This window comes from Brassica rapa, chromosome A01, assembly GCF_000309985.2.
Source record: "Brassica rapa cultivar Chiifu-401-42 chromosome A01, CAAS_Brap_v3.01, whole genome shotgun sequence".
In the NCBI taxonomy this organism is placed as follows: domain Eukaryota; kingdom Viridiplantae; phylum Streptophyta; class Magnoliopsida; order Brassicales; family Brassicaceae; genus Brassica; species Brassica rapa.
In genome coordinates this window covers 11,134,301-11,152,962 of record NC_024795.2, presented here as the reverse complement: position 1 = coordinate 11,152,962, position 18,662 = coordinate 11,134,301, and the positions used below count along the sequence as shown (strand labels likewise).

Sequence of the window (18,662 nt, the reverse complement as noted above, 5' to 3'; positions counted from 1 at the left end):
CCTCAAAACTGTTTTTCTCCAAAAAAAAGATAATTCATATTGGCATAAACACTCAGAAGATGTATGGCATTGATGGAGTTGCTGATATTTCCTATGCATGTAGGGCCGGTGGACACTCAAAGATGTCATGAGTTACTGACTCATCAGGGTCCTCAGATCTAGAGAAATAGTATCACAACGCATATGGCGACGTGTCAGATTCCTCATTACCGCTACATGGCCGGTAATCAGCTGCAAAATAAGATGACACATCTTTTGAGGAGCTTTTATTTTTCAAGCAAATTCTTGTAGGGCGGTGATACTAGGCTCCGTATAGACTTCATCTATCTCAATTTTTAAGACATGCCTTGCCACTCAATATCCAGACTTAACAATAAATTGACCACTTTTTGTGTACCTCCAACAAAACGTATTTTGGTCAGTGGTTCGACTTATGGCCAAACTACGAACTAGCGGTATATCCTCTTGAACAACAAAATTTTCAAGTATCTCAAAGTCCCTTCCTTCAAATCCCCATTGGTAAGATCACTGACAATCAATCTCGGATGAACTACCGAGATATTAGGCTGTTGTCTAGCTAGTATTGTAGGTATCCAAAATCGTTCCACATTTTAACTTCATATCCATAATTAATCTTCTGCTGAATCCCCAACAATAGTATTTTTCTTGCCGTTGAATACTTGTACATATATAAGAAGGATTATTCGTAGAAATTACTCGCAATGGCGAGCCAAGTCTGAAATATTTACCATGCAGAACCCGAACTAACGAAGAGTTTAGAAACTGTACCTATCGCCATAACTATTTTGCCAAAAAAGCAAGACTGAACTTATGGATCATACGGAATCTAATTCTACCCCCTTCTCTCGATAGACACAGTTTCTCCCATTTTGTCTAATGGATTCCTCTTTTAGGTGGATTCGAACCCGCCAAAATTGTAAAATGGCACTTGCAAGACTCTCACATATCTCCAAAGGAACTAAGAAACTAGACATAACATATGTCGGAAAAACTAATAAAATGGATGTAATTAGGATTTTTTTCCTCTTGATAACCATCTGCCTATCCAACCACTGACTTTGTTTCGTAATATGTCTTTTAGATATGTAAACAACTTGCATTTAGATCCGCTAATATATTCTGGTATCCCTAAGTAGGAACCCATTCCTCCTTCATTGTGAATCTTAAGTGTATCTTGTATTGTTTGCCTCACATTCACAGGAATTCTCTTACCAAAGAGTAGAGAAGATTTTTCAGAATTGATGCATTGTCCTGAAGTTTTCTCATATTGTCTTACTACTTTCATAACTTTTTTACATTCACGGGCTCCGCCTTACAAAAGAAAAGACTATCATCAACAAATAGAAAGTGAGATACCGAAGGGCTAGCACGTGAAACACGTATCCCCGTTGTATTTCCTTGATTCTTTGCATGACTGAGAAGGCTAATGGGCGAATTCGTGCATAAAATAAATATGAAAGGAGACAAATGATTTCTTTGACGTAATCTTCTTTCAGAAACATTATTCCCTCTTGGTTGGCCATTCATAAGGACTTTGTACTTAACCGATGATATGCACCGTATAATTCAATTCATACATGTGGACGAGAATCCCATTTTTTGCATTACTGCTCTAATAAAGTCTTATTCCATCCGGTCGTACGCTTTTCTCATATCTGTATTTATTGCCATCCTCTTGTTCCTTCCATCTGGATTTGTTCTTAGCGCATGAAACATCTCATGCAATCAATATGTTGTATGTAATATGTCTTCCAACAACAAAGTCTTACTAGGTTTCAGAGTTACGATATGGTAGGACTTTTTTTAATCTCTGACATAAGATCTTTGAAATTATCTTATAGCTGACATTACACAAGGTGATCGACATGAATCGAGTAATCTCATTAGGCTTGTCCTTCTTCGGGATGAGACAAATATTTGTATCATTAGTCGTTGTACCATAGTACCATCAAAAAGGAACTGATTAACAATAAAAGTTAAATCCTCTTTAAATATATCAAGAATTTCTGATAAAAAAAATTGTCGTCCCATCAGGTCTCAAAGTTTCCTCCGAGTGCATTGCAAAAAGCGTTAGCTTTACCATACATTCTGTAACGAGTCCTGTCAGTTCTTCATTTATCGATTCAATGATGGTAGTCGATACATCGGCTAGAGCTTCATCAACTTCCTCCAGATTGGACAATTCGAAGATTTGTCTGTAATAACTGGTAGCCGTTGCTACCAGACCCTCCTTATCATCTATCGTGCTTTCCTAGTCATCTAGTAAGCGTGTAATTTGATTTTTGGCTCTTCATTGCTTTGTTACGGCGTAGAAAAACTTAGTTTTTATCCCTTTTCCATAGCAAAAAAAATCTATTCTTCTGTCTCCGGAACATTTCTTCTTCAGTCTTAACAGCCTCAGATAGTTATTTCAACTCCTTTGTTATCTCCTAAGTTATGGTCTCATCATTTGAATACAAAGTCTCAACTTTTTCTTTAACTTCCTTCACATGTTCTCAGAATTTATTCATTAAGCCTTCTCCACTGATTCAAAGCTTTAGGGCAACTTGAGATATACTCCATAATATTCGCCTCTGAGGGGGTGTTATTATAAATGACACTTAATAAGTTGGTATAATTTAATTTTTTTATATATTGGTCTAGCACATTAATAAGCGCTTATCTGTGTTTTTTTTTGGGCTTAGTAGGCGTGTTCAGTTATTTTCTTAGCATGATCCAAAACGATCCATACCATTTTTTTAGGATTAGATCGAATTATTGGATTTGGTCTGTTTGCGCAAACGTAGCTTAGTTTACTTAACTTGTGGGCCGGCTTGTTTTATTGTAATAATGTTAATTAAGTTTGTTTAATTATTGTTATCAAATTGATAAGTTCATGCACGTCCGGATAAAAATATTTATTAAATAAATATTAAAATTATTTATTTATGTTATTTTTTATGTACAATTCTCTTCGATGATCATTTTCAAGTTTTTACCAAAAGAGTTTCCAAGTAAGAAAATGACCAAAATTTTTTTTATTAAAAAGATAAAATATTCTTCTATCCTTACTTTATAGATATTTAAATATTTATTATTATAATAAATAGATAAAAATAATATTTCTTTTTGAATAATACATTTTTGAATTTGAAATTTTTTTATTTTTCAAATTTTCTTTTTAAAATTTTTATTTCGAAATACAAAAATTATTTTTAAAACTATTTAAAAATATATATTTTGAAATTTTTAATATTTATTTTTAAAAATTTTAAACTCCACCTCTTAAACCAAATGATAAAGATGATTATAAAACATATAAAATTATCGGTTATAAAGTTATCTGATAAAAATTATCATAATTCGTAGGAGATAAATCAGTGTTAGAGATGATTATCTGTTCTAGAGATTTTTGTCAGAATATTAAAATTGGGGTTTTCATAGATAATATGACATCTCCAAAAAAGCAGGAGTGACAAACAAAATAATATTAACTAGCTTTTGACCCGCGCATCCGCGCGAATATATGTTCATGTTTTTTACATTTAACAATATCATCGACATAATTGTTTATGTTCTAGTTATATATCCATAATTTTTGGCAAAGTTGTGTCCTGCTCGATGTGTTTAGCGATCATTTATGAAAAAGTATGAGATTGTGTTTTCTTTTCTATAGTGCTTTTATTGATTATACTTGGAAAACCAAAATTAAAATTTAAAATTTAAAATTTCAAGTATACTTGTTGGTTTTATAAAATTATAATACTAATATTCAGATTTAAAGTTGAATATGCTTAATAAAAATTTATATTGATATTTTTTAAAAACAAAATACATTATTTAGACATAAACATTTAAAATAGTGCTTGCATATTACGAAATAAGAACATACAAAAATAAGTAGACATTGTTGCTATATACAGCATGACTAATTTAAATTATACAATTGGTTCATTTCGTTATCATTAAAATTTGGGACTTAACAAATTTACGGATCGTCGTGGACTTAAAACATGAATCAAAGCCCATATTTGTTTATGGAAAAAAAAAACAGAAGCTCAGTTGCTTTACTTTGTACCTCACTTTTCACATCTGCGAAGAAAGTTTAACCTTATCTTTTTGTCGGTGCCGTCTTTTAGCGTGGTGAGTTCTTTCTAAAAATCGAGAGAAATTGTTCTTAGATTAGAAATTGTTCTTAGATTTAACACACCCTCATGGTCAAAAGATAAATCAATTGATTACTACCGCAGATTTCTGCATAAAGGTTTTCTAACTACAGTCCTCAAAAGGTTTAATTTTTGGTTTTTGATAAATGATGACCATGTTATATACAATTTTTAATTCAAATATGTACAAATAAGATGATAAATATATTTTTTCAGAAATATCTTTTCATTTTGAAAAAACAATTTTCATTTTTATTACATTTTTACAACACTACATTTGATTTTATATTTCTGATTAATAATGATATTTTATTGATATATAATTTATTTGTGATCAAATTTTAAAATTAAGTTATAAATTTATCGTAATATAATTATATTTGTGTCAAACTAAGATAATTCATTTACTTAAGTTGTTTGAATTGATTTAAATTTTATTTTAATTGGTTTAAACTTTAATTGGATAACCCACAAATTAAGTAATGAATTAAATGAATTTCCTTAAAATTTACTTATGAACAATGTATTTTCAAAATAATGCATAAGATTATTTTTTACTACGATTTTGGAATGTTAACATAGTTATAGGAGAATATGCAAAGTTTAAGTCGATTTTAGGGATTAATTGGTATCTTAACAGATTTTAGAGAATAATCTGGCATAAAAACTATAGAAAATTGCCAGTAAATATTAATAGAATATATTGGTTGCTTTGTCATATATTAATTCGTGAAAAAATAGACTTGAATTTATTATATATTTACATACTAAAATGTAAACATTGTCTATATATGACTTTTATCTTATGATCTAGAACGTAATTAAGACTATCATACCAAAATGTATTGTCAAAAATGCTAATAGTTGTAACTATATGTAAAAGCATATTATATTTTATATTATTGTATAGTTTATCTCTATTTATAATCTCACGTCAATTAAATATTAAGAAATATAACTTTTGAGTTATTTGTATTGCTCTCGAATGGCCTAAAAATTAATCTCAAAACGATCAGTATATTAATATTATGATTAGGCCAGATCTATACTATACTAAAAGTTAAATAAGCTCAATGCTTAAGGCATCCACGTATACATTTAAATTCAGCAAATCAAAATACATCAAATAGCCACATCATCAACTATCTCCAAAACAGGCTTTTAGTTTCAACGTGACCACTTTGTAATTCATTAGACCATCATCTGGCCCACTTTTTATGCGATTCAATCGTTTAGCCTTTGTCTTCTTCAAACTCATCTGAGAAATTCAATCGTTTCTACAGCTTCATGTTCTCCTCTTCAACACATATTTTTTTTTGGCCAATTCAACGTATATGTTCCTCAAAAAAATAATCCTAAAGGCATGAATCGATTTCCTTCCAATCACCTCCCCACCTTATATATTCCTCATCTCTCTTGCTTCTCCCCTTCACCAAATTCACGGAAAAAAAAGTTATTAGAGCAATCAATGACAATCCAAACTGAGTAATCAACAGGAAAGGCCCCCTCCGCTCTGTTCTTTCCGTTTGTTTAGTCCAGGATGTCATAGAGGAGAACACCGAGAGGCAAGGCAAACATGGAAGCAACGCTGCAGTTGCCTCAGTGTAAACAACGATAGCTCCACTGACGATGAATTAGATCTGTTCGGTGGTTCTGCTAATTATTTTAACGCGAAATCCCTGCAACGCCTCTGATCATCTCAAGGTATAAACCTTTTACTCTAGCCTCTCTTCTCTTGAGTAGTATATTAACCGGATTCTAATCTCTATCCTATCAGAGCTTGATCCCATGCGTGAGCATCACTGAGAGGAGCGTAAAAAATTGTAAAGATGGACAAACCAGTGAAACGAAAATACTCTTTCTTTGCAAGCTGGTAAACATCTCTCTTCACAAAATCTTTATGACTGATGACATAAAACTTACTAACTAATCTTCAGGTGAATATGAGTACATAAATTTGTTTAAATGACTGTGTAATATATTTCTTAAACCGAGTATAATTGTGTTTTGCCATTATTCCTATCCTTCATCTTTGTTTTTCTCCTTCAAAATTATCATAGATTATCTTTTTGATTGGGAAAACAAATCTGTGTTATAGAATTTTACAGGTCTATTGGGTTTTAGGTAAGTAACAAGTTCTTATAGGGACATATCATTCTCTATGTGCAGGATGGCTTTACTTTGGCTTGGAGATACAATACTGCCACTACGTTATCATACGGCTGCGTCACTTCACTTACAGAGTCTCTTTATATGTTGGAGCTAGCAGACTCTTTTCTGGTTTCATGGACAATTCTCTAAATGTAAGTAGTGAAGTTTTGCGTTAATTTTTTGAAGCAGTTTCATTTGTTTATTTAGCTGAGATGAACATTGTTTGTTTTGCAGCAAAACAGTTCATGCCAATGAAATTTCAGGTAAAATATTAAGTATCGTTCTTGATGCAGCTTGGGATCAGCATAAACAAAGTTCAAAGTTTTGATCTTTTGTTTTAGTGATTTACGTTTTCACAGTTTAAACTAATAACAACTTAATCAACAAACCATCAAACTGATAAAACAAGACTTTGTTTTATTCCTTAGGTAATAGATTCTGATAGATTCTGATTTCAGTTGTTCAACCTTCAATGGTGCCTATCTTGAGAAAGCAGTTGCATACAAAGATAATTTCTCAGGTAGTCTCTCTCAGTTGTACCATCACTTAGCCTTCGTGTTGTTGTGCCACTGGGTTATGTGTATCGTGTTTAATAAATCTCAAATGTTTTCTCTTTAGTATGAAACTAGAGTGAGTAGTGAAGGCCAGTTATGAAATCACTATAACCAGTAGATATTAGATAGTTATCATTTTTGCTTTAGTTTACAATTACATACCACTATGAACAAGTTACATCAAACTTTTGCTTTAGTTTTCATGTATGTTTCTATCATAACGACTTTAAATAGCTTAATCTCTCATGCTCGGTTTTTTTTGGGTTTTAATGTTATTATGTGGCAGGCTCAATGAAGAAAACAAAGTTGACCTTCTGAGAAATCATGCAAAGAATTAGCAGTGAGGGAGCAACACTTTAATTTGGCCTGCTGTTGAAAGAGCTTCAACGAACTGATTTTTCGAAACTGCGAAGAGCTTATTCCACAGGTCGGTTAAAGATATAAATCATGCATTGCGACAGTTATCCCTCTCGGTCACGTCGACAATTAACTACTTTCTTCCTCCTTCAATTCTTTGCTTGAAAGTTACTTCATCTCCACTGCCCTGTTTTGTCTATATTTAGCTCTGAAAAATCTTCTGCTTCTAACCTACATCGGTGCTCAACTCGGCATTATCGCTATGGATTCACACATTGCAGGTAAGGCCAAAAGGTAGATATAGATCAAATAATCTTCATCATATGTTGACAAGGTATGTGAAAACCAGAGTTTTAAGTAGATCCAACCAGTTATGTTTTAAACCATACATCTCTTTATTTTTGCAAGGATATCTCTGTAGATTCGGATCCGAGCCAATCATACGCTTTTGAAATCTGTGGAGAGATCTTACAAGAAAACTACAAGATCTAGCTTATACCACTTTCAATGCAACATTGTGGTGTACTCTTCATGGTAGAGACCGGTTCTGGTAAGACTGCTACCTATTTTGGCCATGCTAGCTTACATATCTAGATTGTCGCTTATGAGCTAAGATAATGAAACTGAGGGGACCTTACGCTGCGGTTGTAGAACTTACTCGGGAGCTTGCTCATCAGATTGGGGAGGAAACTATCAAGTTTTCCAAGTATCTAGGATTGGGGTGCTTTCTATAGTGGGTGGTCAGTCGATTGAAGAACTGTGTTTTAAGATGATAACACAAGGGTGTGAATATTGTGATTTCCACTCCTGGTTGTTTGATTGATACGGTATGATGTGGTCAGTCCGTGCAACGATCTGATTCTTGATGAGGCAGATCAGATAATAGACATGGGCTTAATCCTCAAGTTGTTGGTGTGTTAGATGTTATGGCTTCAGGAAATTTGAAACCCTATAACAAAGAAGAGCTGGACGAAGTAATTGAGACAATATTACAAACCCAAAAATTAATATTTTTAAAACCGGACCGGATACCGACTCGGTAAGCTACTGGTTAAGTGGTCGGACCGGTTCAACCGGTCGAACCGGATTTTCTATTTAAAAATAAATAAATCTAAATTATCATATATTTATACTATATAGACCTAAACTGTAGTTCTACATATAATATGTCTATGTTCTCTTTTATTAATTAGATAATAAACAATAACCTTAAGTTTAGTTATATATATAAGTGAATACTATATCAACTAAAATTGATTTAAAAAAATGAATAACCGTTTAAATTACATATTTATTTATTTTTACAACTAAAAGTCTGAAATTTTATGAATATAGAAAAATGAGAATAAAATATGAGAATCAAAAAGAGATTTTTTTAAAAAAAATTCTTAAAAAAGAATCAAGAGAAAACTAATTAAATAGTAAAAATTAAAATTAATTATGAAATATTATATTTTAATAAAAATTGAAAATACGTTAATTATATGTTGATTTCTATTGAACCGGGTTTTGAAGTTGAACCGGGTCATCGGTTTTACCGGTTTTTAGCCAGTTTCACCGGTTTTTTCTCAAATCCGGGTTTTAAACCGACCGGACTCGGCTTATTTAACGAATATAAAAACTCATTTACTATTAAATCTATAATCAAATTCAATCATAGTAATTTACAACGACTATATAACTTGAAAATTAAATTATATTAAATGATTTAAATTTCAAACTCTATATAGTAATTCATATTTCCAATATTTAGACCTCCTTTGTTATCCACAAAACCCTTTCAATTACTTTTGTCAAAATAGTCGAATTGTTTACTTAGATTTACAATGCCCGACATAGCAACCAAGCGATGATACAATCCAATAAAGAAGAGACTTACACGGAGTTTTTTTCCCAGCTAAGCCAGGTACGAACTTTTTTATATAAATAACACTACTATTGTATTTACCTAAATTTATGCTAACTAACTTATTCTTAACCAATTTCAGATCATTTCTTTTTTATGAACCTCAACACAACTTCTGATCTGCAAAAGACTTAATCTGTTTCTTACATTATTTATCTTACTTAGCTACTCTTTTAGCTTTTAAACAATTGCGTAACCTCGATATTCACTAATTTTCAGACATTTTGAAAAATACAATGCTTCCATTTCAAACAAAAACTTTGAAACTTATAATTAAACATCGACTATCAAAACACTTTTCCGCGCATCGCGGAGAAAAGACCTAGTTTATATAATAGTAGGGAAAACCTAGTGGCAAGACATTAATACTAATATATTAAAGTATCCTTTCATGAGCAAAAGTTAGTATAATTATACTATTATTTATATGTAAATGGTTCGAACATTGAACATTGAATATTGAATATTATTTATATTATTAAAGTATCCTAGTTTCGTTTGTGTTTCTGAGAACGTGCAGATTTTCTCATGAAACAGATGTGTGCATTGGATAAATTTTCAAACCAAACCCACTAACTATAAATTTGCAAACTAAACCCACGAATTATTGGGCTAAGGAACGTCAATAGCGTATTTATTAGAAGCGAAGTCATGGGTATGGGATATGTTAAACGACCGAGTTTAATTCTAGTGGCATAAATATGTAATTATTTAGGAAAAATCAGGATTAATTACTATTTGTACTTCAGTTTTAATAGTTTAAATACTGATCAAAATTCTCAAAAGATAACATGCTCAATTGGCTACATCCAATATCAGTTTATCCACAATTTTTTCAAATGTGATAAATTCAAATTCGAATTTTTAAGCTCAAGATAGACGCTAGTTTCATATAACTGGCTCATGAAAAAGACTTATAAATACTCTAGACAAAGATGGTTCAACAACCACGAGGGAGTGGAAAGTGTATTGATGGAGCCAAGAACTTATGATGCAGTTTTCACCATTGCAAACTAAGTTTGAAGTTTATCTGAAAAATAGATTGTATAATTTCCCTACCGCAAACAAAATTTTCTTTCATGACAAATTGTATGAAATTTGTGAATGAGATGCATTCACAATTCATCTGAAGGAGTTTCAGAGATTTAAGAACTTATACATTTTTTCACTCGTTTATACCATACGCAAACGATATACTGACTGATAAGTTGGCAAAAATATGTTTGTATTCTTAGTAACATATTTTCATGTAGATTATATATTCCTTGTCAGGTTATATAAACATAATATAACTTTCTATATACATGTAAAATAAATTTCCATATACAAAATACGTAAATGATAAACATAAAATTAGTTTGAGTGAAAATGAAGGGGATAACCAAATGGTGGTAGCTAACTTACGGTATGGTGTAAATCTGTCTGCTCTCAGTTCAATTACTACTTGAAACAAAGTTGATGCTACTTTACCGGTCTAGGTTTAGGGCTTGTTTTTTTTATGGATAATGATTAACGAAGATAACACAATGATATCTATTTAAACATACTTTCTAAAGAGAGAAAACAAACTTTTTTTGAACTCTTAGTTTTTATTAATGAACCATCATACACAGAGGAGTCCCTCGATAGAACTAAATGAAGCATGGATGCCTCCGTTTTTAAAAGGCTTCCATTTCTAAAATTTCATTATAATTTTTCAGGGAAAAAAATAACAATGTAAATAGAAGTAAAATCAGACCCACTATTAATATGTCACTGACAAACAAAAAAAAAATTAAAATACATCCACAGTTAGATAGATCCCCAAAATGTTTTTTTTTGTTTATAGCCTCCATATCTGCAGAAACGCTACATATTTATACATAAAGCAACAACATAATGGTGAAAGCTATCAGGTATCTCCACCAGTCTATTCTTCAATTGTGTTTACACAAATATCAAGCTTTGATATATGACTAACTTGTTCTGAACAGTACTTGACTTGATCACTTGCTTCTTATATACTTGCTTGTCTTTGATGTGATCTTGTCCTTCCAATTTGATAAGAGATAACTAAGTAGTATACACATACTTATTGGACACTAATTTCCCCCCTTTACAGTGTTGAAACATTCGTGAGTTTGCTGGTAAAACTATTTCCCTTCTGGTTCAGAGTTTAACCAAGTTATACTTTTTTATGTATTTCACCAAATTTAGTCAGAGTGACGAATTTGTACTAGCTCTTGCACTTCAGATGGGTTGTATGTTGTTACTCATTGGGATCTTCTTCTCTGAGTGATTACCACACTCAATTGATCCTTGAAGGCCTCCAATTTTATCCTCACTTTGCTCATTCTGGACTGCGAATAGAAGCTTGTCTCACTCAAGCTTATCCTTAGATTATACTGATTCACATTGTACCACCATAGGAGTTTCTCCTCCTGTCACTCAATTTACCTCCTTCGGATAGTTGTTTATCCTCATTTCAAAAGAAGGTAGAAAAAGGAGTCATTGCATCCAATGTATTAAGAAGATAGTATCTGAATCTCACCAAGGAACATTGGTTTTGAAGCACCATTTAGAACATTACCCAAAAAACAAAAGTGATAAGTAATGAACATGAGTGTGATCACAAAGGAGATCGTTTTATGATTAGATATTATTATCTACCATGATCAGCTTTTTCAATATGTCGAATATGAAAAGGTTAGGACTAGGTTATCTAAACCGTCAGCATATATGTAGGTAACCAACTAAAGATGACATATATAAAAGATTTGAAGAAGAGAAAGAAAAGCTGAAAAATGTATTAACGTATTATACAAGATTTGAATATTCCTTACGTTAGATGTGTTATATTAATGTGTAAACAATCTATGGTTTTTGGAGAGTTTGGTTATATCTTAGTTTTCTTTGTTTGCGTTCATTTTGGTAAAAGTGTCATCAACTATGATTATATGTAAAATTTTGATTAGTTTTTGGTAAAAATCTTTTACAATATTAATTAATTTAAAAGAACCATAAATTATAAGATTAAATATGAACTTGAAAGCTGAGAATAATAAGAAAGAAACTCATGAAAGAATAATCGAAAATTTAAATTATATCTACCTGTATTCAAGATTAATTTAGTCAAAATTAATCACAAAAATAAATTAAAACAAAGAATTAGGGTAAGTATGGATAACTTTAAAATTACATAGTTTCCGGTTTCTCCTACTAAATACATAAGATTTTAGATTGTATTTTTATTTTTATGGAGAATTAGAATAGAGAGATTTTTACTTATGACAACATTTCAAATGAGTATTCCACTTCATTGAGTTAAATGGTAGAACTTTAAGGAATTTATCTGAATAAACCAACTCTGTAATTTTATTTCAAAAATGACAATCGAGTTGAAGTCAAAACTGAATTCTATAAAACTTTAATCTTATCGCGAATGATGTATATATATTGAAAGAAAGCAATCTATAAAACTGAATATTATTATGGACAACAAAAATCTACTTTCTGTTATCCCTTATATACTAAAACGCAAGTCGCTTGGCGAATCAAATTCTGACAAGTGGAATTAAAAAAAAAAATTAAAACAAGATAATGCTTAGAAGAAAAAAATTGTCCGTTTTACCAATCACTAAAAACTACCCACCAATTTTCTTTGCCCATGATCTTTCTTTGCCAATTCTCTTATATCTCTCAAATTCCTCTTATATTAGATAAAAAAAATGTCAGGGAAACCTACCCCGATAGATCAAAAAACAGATTATGAAAGACTTATATATTCTCCTTCTTCAATTTCAAAATCTTAATTCATAATTAGGATTATATTGAATGTATCCAGTGCTCATATCAATTTCTAAGTATGTGTCTCAACACCATATATTTGCCAGTCCTTACTACGGCGGAGCACGACCTTGCTTCGTTGGAACCCATTTAGAACTATAAAATTTTGAGAACTTGTGGCCATGGTGAATTTGAAGAGCTGGAAATTCGACTTGAGCAAAGAGACTTAAAAAAGAGAAAGAAAGAAAGAGGAGGAAGATAGAAGTCAATCACAAATGCATGCAAGCATTTGTAAAATCAGAAGAAGGGTTTTTGATAAAAGGTAATTTCTCTTCGTGTGTATACTTTTTTGTTCTTTTTCGTGTGTATACTTTACGTATATAATTTTGGTTAAAAGAAATTGAAATATGGAAAATCATTATGCTCATGCCTTCATCAAAATGATGGGTGGCTGTCCATTGATATTTGTAATACTTTCTTTTTTCTAACTAAAATGTATACAAGTCTTTTACTATGATGATGTCAAATTAACATGTCAATAAAAAAAAAAAATATATATATATATATATATATATTCAACATACATTAAGTAGCAAAACAATTTAGTTAACTGTAATATGTTTATTTACAAGCAAAATTATTCTCATGCGGATCAATACTACACTACAAGGAAAAGTTTGATTTCTGACCACCAAATCCAATAGAAATTGGTCAAAACAACGAGTTTTTGTCCAATCTCTGACCACATAAAGTCCTCGGAAAAGCTCCGTCAAAATAGAGCAAAATAATGTTTTTCATTATATCGGAGAGATTTCTTCACATATATATTTTGAAGTTTTAACTGATTTGATTTTTTCAGTTATAAAGTTTCTCAGAATCCTATGTCCATATTTTTACTTGACAGTTGATACTAAGAAACGGGTCGAACTTCTGTTTAAGTGCAAGCAGAGTTGACTTCAACTGATTAAGAGATGCTCGACAATAATTTTCTTTGTTTAAAGTCAAAGTTCACCAAATTTGAAGTTATGAATGTTTTTGTTTAAATAAAACTAAACCCCACCAAGGTTTAGATATTAAAGAGAAAGAAAATAAAGAAGCAGCAACAAATGTCAATGTCTGCATCATTTATTGAAACGATAAACATTTATAACCAAGATCAGCCAAAACATAACAACTGCATAAGAGCTTTTATGGAAACATGAAACACGTGAGTAGGCTCACACCAAACGAATCACGTTCCATTTCCACGTCAAACCCTTTTTGCGTTGCACCCTAAACGCTCGAATCTGTCTGCAAATTAAAAGATTTCTTTTCAGTTACTCTTAAATATAAATCATGCTTACATATACAGTAATAGGAAAATAACACATTATATATCTATATTGATGGTTATTTTATCACCTGATTCTTTTGTCCATATGCAAAGGCACAGGTAGGGGGAAGTTCCTTGCTAGGTGTTCTCTGAAAATATTTGGGTTTCAAATTCTCAATTGCCGCTATTCTTCTTTTATCTGGGCTTGCTTCTTGCTGTGTAATATTTATATAAATATATGTTTTAATTACTTTCACATGCCAAAAAGAAAAATAGATGTATCAATGATTTCAAGTTAGGTAAACTAATAAACCTTGTGTAAAGCCCAGTCTGCAGAATCAAACCAAGTACGTTTAGGATCCTACATTGTTTAGAAAAAAAACTCTTTACGACTTAAATCACACGATATATATATATATATATATATATATATATATATATATATATACATATGAAAATTGTGGGTTACTTGGAGATATTCACCTGCGAGATAAGAGGCTTTTTCTTTAGCACAAGTCCACGGTATTTGTTTGCACCAGAGGCAGACTAAGGACACAACAAATACATTCAATCAATTTTGATATTAAAAATCTATAGGTTTTTCTTTTGTTAGATATTAAAATCTATTGTCACGTTTAAAATCTAATGAGATAACAAATACATTCAATCAGCATGATAGTGATAGTTTGCCGACAAATACTAAACCAAAAGCAATCTCCACAGTGGTGTTTGGGTATATACCAATAGGTTAAAAAGAATTTCAATGTCATAAACTGATTCTCAAGAATCCGAAGGTCACAGTCGGATAATAACAAATAATTTTCAAAAACAAAAAGAAAAAGACAAATCATTTTCAAAACATAAAAGAAATAGACCAAAGCGAAATATGCGGACCGGATCAAACTGGAGACGAAGATCCGGGTGCAAACACAGGTGTCCGAAAACGTACCACGTGACAATTCAAGAGTTTATGAGTCTATCGTTTAAAGTCGTCCATGCTATCAAAATATCTCAATCTAAGATTTTTTATTACAAAATGGTTATGTTCTTGTAAGAAATATCACCCATCAGACAAAACAACAAACACACTCCAGTTTCTGACCTATTTGACAGAATCTATAGTTTAAAGATTTTAAGACATATTTTAATATTTAATTTTGACCAGAATATAAAGTAAAACAAAAACACTGTTTGAATGGTAAACATAACATGAAAACAAACGTGTACGCCGTCGTCAAATCACCGACGATTAGGTTTGATAATTCACCAAAAAAATATTTTTGACTTACTAATCCGACCTAATTATCATAACAACTATGATATCGTAGTCAAAACTATTCTTAATATTACAAAATAATGGATTTACATTTCATAAATCTTTGTTCATTGATACCCAGATTTTATTATATCTTTAGAATTGTAAAGATTAATTCAAAAATGAATTATATTGCACAACATCATGAAACTATATAGCAAATCAAATAATTACATCCTTAATTGAATTGATCTTTATTAATTACCTCTTCTTGTTGAGTGGATAAGACATCATCGACTATGTTGTTCTTCGTCGCCATTTCGCTCGAACCTTTTGCCTTTGTTTCGTCCTGATCGAATCAATTTAAGAAAACAACAATCAATTAAGTTATTAATCTCAAAACAAAATCTACATTTGTGTGCAAAACCCTAATTAAGTCTAACGAAGAAGTTGATTAGAGTTAGAGACATAGAGACAGAGACCTTAAGAGAGTTTCAGAGACAGGGAAATATGAGGAAGACGGTGAGAGATAAGAATTATATATATACACACACAGCACACACGCGCGTAGTAATCACGCACATAAACCAAGCATCATCCACATGTGGACTTGTTAGATTTTTTTGCTCTTGGTAATTAAGTTTAACACACTGTTTTTATCTTATCATTTAATTACATTTTCTAATTGGTTCTTGTATGGCCATCTGGCCTTAATCCTGATTCTTTTATCTAAATATTGTATTCATATCCAATCATACGAGGACATGATAACATAAAATCTATCTATCTTGAAACCAATTACAAAAGTTGAGTATATATTATGATATCTCTAAATGTTTAAAGGCATTTACATTATTGTTTTATATTAATATATTTAAGTCAGATTTTATGTCATTAGTTTCTTTTAAGTACTTGGTACATTATGATGTGGAAATCTATCCTAATCTTTATGCAAATGTCAATACTTGGGTTTTGATCTTGGTATGCTTTAAATGTTTAGTGGTTTACTTGTGGTTTGGTGTGCATGTTTGGTTAGTTTAAGCCAACGCATGGTATGTAGGAAAGTTACATGATGAAACTCATCAAAGTGATCAGGTAAGGTACAAGCCTACAAGTACAACTAATGCTTATCTGATTACCGAAATGCTAATCCAGACAATGTGCCTTTTTTACTAGGACGAAACTGAGAGGTATAATGTAATGTAGCATTCACAATCATTTTCAGCTTGGTAACCATTCTTAGACAATCTACTGTTTTCAGGAATGCTTAGTTAGCCTCTCTTCTCTTAACAGATCTTCTCGGTGCTTTCATGTTTGGTCATCCTACATGGTTTGGTTATAATATATATGTTAAATTTCTTTTGAGTACATGGTTTAAATACGTGAGCAAGAGAATGAGTGTTTATCTTCTTGTTTTCAACAAGATTGGGTGGCCCTTTTAAGTTTAGAGTGTAATGAGGGTTTATCCTGGTCTAAGAGATAAAAGTTTGTGGGAGCTCTGTGGAATATTAGAGGTTATCAATGATGAAGTTCTATTTTATATTTGGAATTTTAGTTTCACTGAAAGTTTAAACGAAGCAAAAGCAATCAGTCACATGTAGGCAATGGAATGTTATGAGAGTAGTCATCATTTGATAAGACTATTTTCTCATCAGTTAATCATCCTTCCGATTGGTCTGTGTTTCGGGCTCAGGCGTTTGATTTGAGGAATAGCTTTGCGGAAGTTTAGTAGTGATGTTTTCAAATAGGTGTGCTTCACTGGTCGTGAAAATTGTTTCTAAGGAGATGATATCTCAATTATATGTTGCAGTGGGAGCACTAGATTGGCTCAAGGATTTGATAATGGCTACAAAACCTCTCCCTTGATGTGAGAGGTTGGTGTTGTTGGTTTCGTGTTTTACATTGGAGTTTCTTTCGATTATCATGGTCTGTTTTCTTGGATAGCTATGGTTTTGGTATTGACATTTTTGGCATATATATCTTGTACGGTTTTGTACAAGGTGGTTGATGGAGATCAATCAAAAACTGATAAGGGTAAGGCTGACTTGACATGGGCAAAGGAGGATCAAACCGGATGTTGTTAGTCAAAAGAAGATAATCAATCTGGAAGATCAAGTGGAGATGCAATGCTGATGGAAAAAAAAGTCAAGGAATGGATCGAGGAGATGGAAGTGAAGAGACAAAGCAACCAGACTTGGCCAACTTGCTCATCATTCCAAGGAATGTAAAGGAAAGTATTTAAAACTAGTTGAATCTGGTTTGATATGTCTTACCTTGTTGAACTGATACACTTGTGTTTTTGTTTGTTGTTGCTTGAGAGAGGAAGAGTTTGGAGCACAAAGTTGGTCATGAATCACAACAAGGACGAGCTTAGCTATTGGAAGCTTCAAGCGACTTCAACTCAAGGTGATGGTTGAACAAAGCAGAATTCTACCTTGCTACACAAGGCGGCCATGATCAAAGGTCTAGGACTCCATTAAGATGATCCTAAGATTATTGACCTATTCGACCAATTAATCCTTAAACCATGGAGTATATACTGTACTAGTTTACCTAACTTGTTTTATTTCAAAACTTTTCCACACTTAGGTTTTATTGTTTTATTAAAGTAGATCTTCATGGTTCCAAATTTGACATCCGGATTTCCTAGGTCAAACTTGAAACAGAATTTTGAAATAGATGAAGAGACTTTAGTTCAGCAAAATCTGCCAAGAAGTTAGCAAATACTACACATTAAAAGCTATAAAAATAAATACATCAAACTAATTTAGTATTTTATTTTTATTTAGTATTTTTTATTTTAAATAATACCATCAAACTATAAAAATAAATACATCAAACTCGTCTACCAAATCATCATCTTTGATTTTCTCTACAATATCATTTTCAATTGATTATCGTAGTCCGTTTGATACCTAGTTGGTGAAGAAAATGAATGTGTCTCTAAATATTTACAACAACACTAATAAATAACAATTTTGTAAACATAATGAAATTGGAATAATAAATTCCTAAAATAATATTAAATATTAGTAATAACCAGTGTTTTGTGTGGAATGAGACATTTTATAAAAATATTTGTTAAATAAATCTGGTTTTCTTTAAAATATTTTAAATAATAATAAAAATATAAAATATGTTTAATGATTGAAATAAGTTATAATTACATAAATATTTATTTTTATCAATTGAAGTA

General features: G+C 31.4%; 1 protein-coding gene and 1 long non-coding RNA gene across 2 annotated transcripts; one reads left to right on the top strand and one right to left on the bottom strand.

Moving 5' to 3' along the window:
- Positions 1-7,536: 7,536 nt before the first annotated feature.
- On the top strand, positions 7,537-13,482 carry LOC108870555. Its single transcript, XR_001957108.2, has 2 exons — positions 7,537-7,778; positions 7,880-13,482. It is a non-coding gene; the product is annotated as an uncharacterized LOC108870555 (long non-coding RNA).
- Positions 13,483-13,874: 392 nt separating this feature from the next.
- Positions 13,875-16,109, bottom strand: LOC103870066. The gene is made up of 6 exons (XM_009148168.2): positions 15,949-16,109; positions 15,732-15,815; positions 14,695-14,757; positions 14,525-14,572; positions 14,301-14,426; positions 13,875-14,189 (listed from the first exon to the last, which is right to left on the bottom strand). Exons 2-6 carry the CDS (start codon positions 15,783-15,785, stop codon positions 14,172-14,174), a joined length of 309 nt encoding a protein of 102 aa, XP_009146416.1. The 5' UTR covers positions 15,786-15,815; positions 15,949-16,109; the 3' UTR covers positions 13,875-14,171.
- Positions 16,110-18,662: the final 2,553 nt, after the last annotated feature.

Coding starts and splice junctions, on each gene's coding strand:
- LOC103870066 (XM_009148168.2), bottom strand. CDS start 15,785: ATGGCGACGAAGAACAACATAGTCGATGATGTCTTATCCACTCAACAA. Junction 14,573..14,694: donor AAAAGCCTCTTATCTCGCAG/GTGAATATCTCC, acceptor TAAACAATGTAG/GATCCTAAACGTACTTGGTT. Junction 14,427..14,524: donor CAGACTGGGCTTTACACAAG/GTTTATTAGTTT, acceptor AATATTACACAG/CAAGAAGCAAGCCCAGATAA.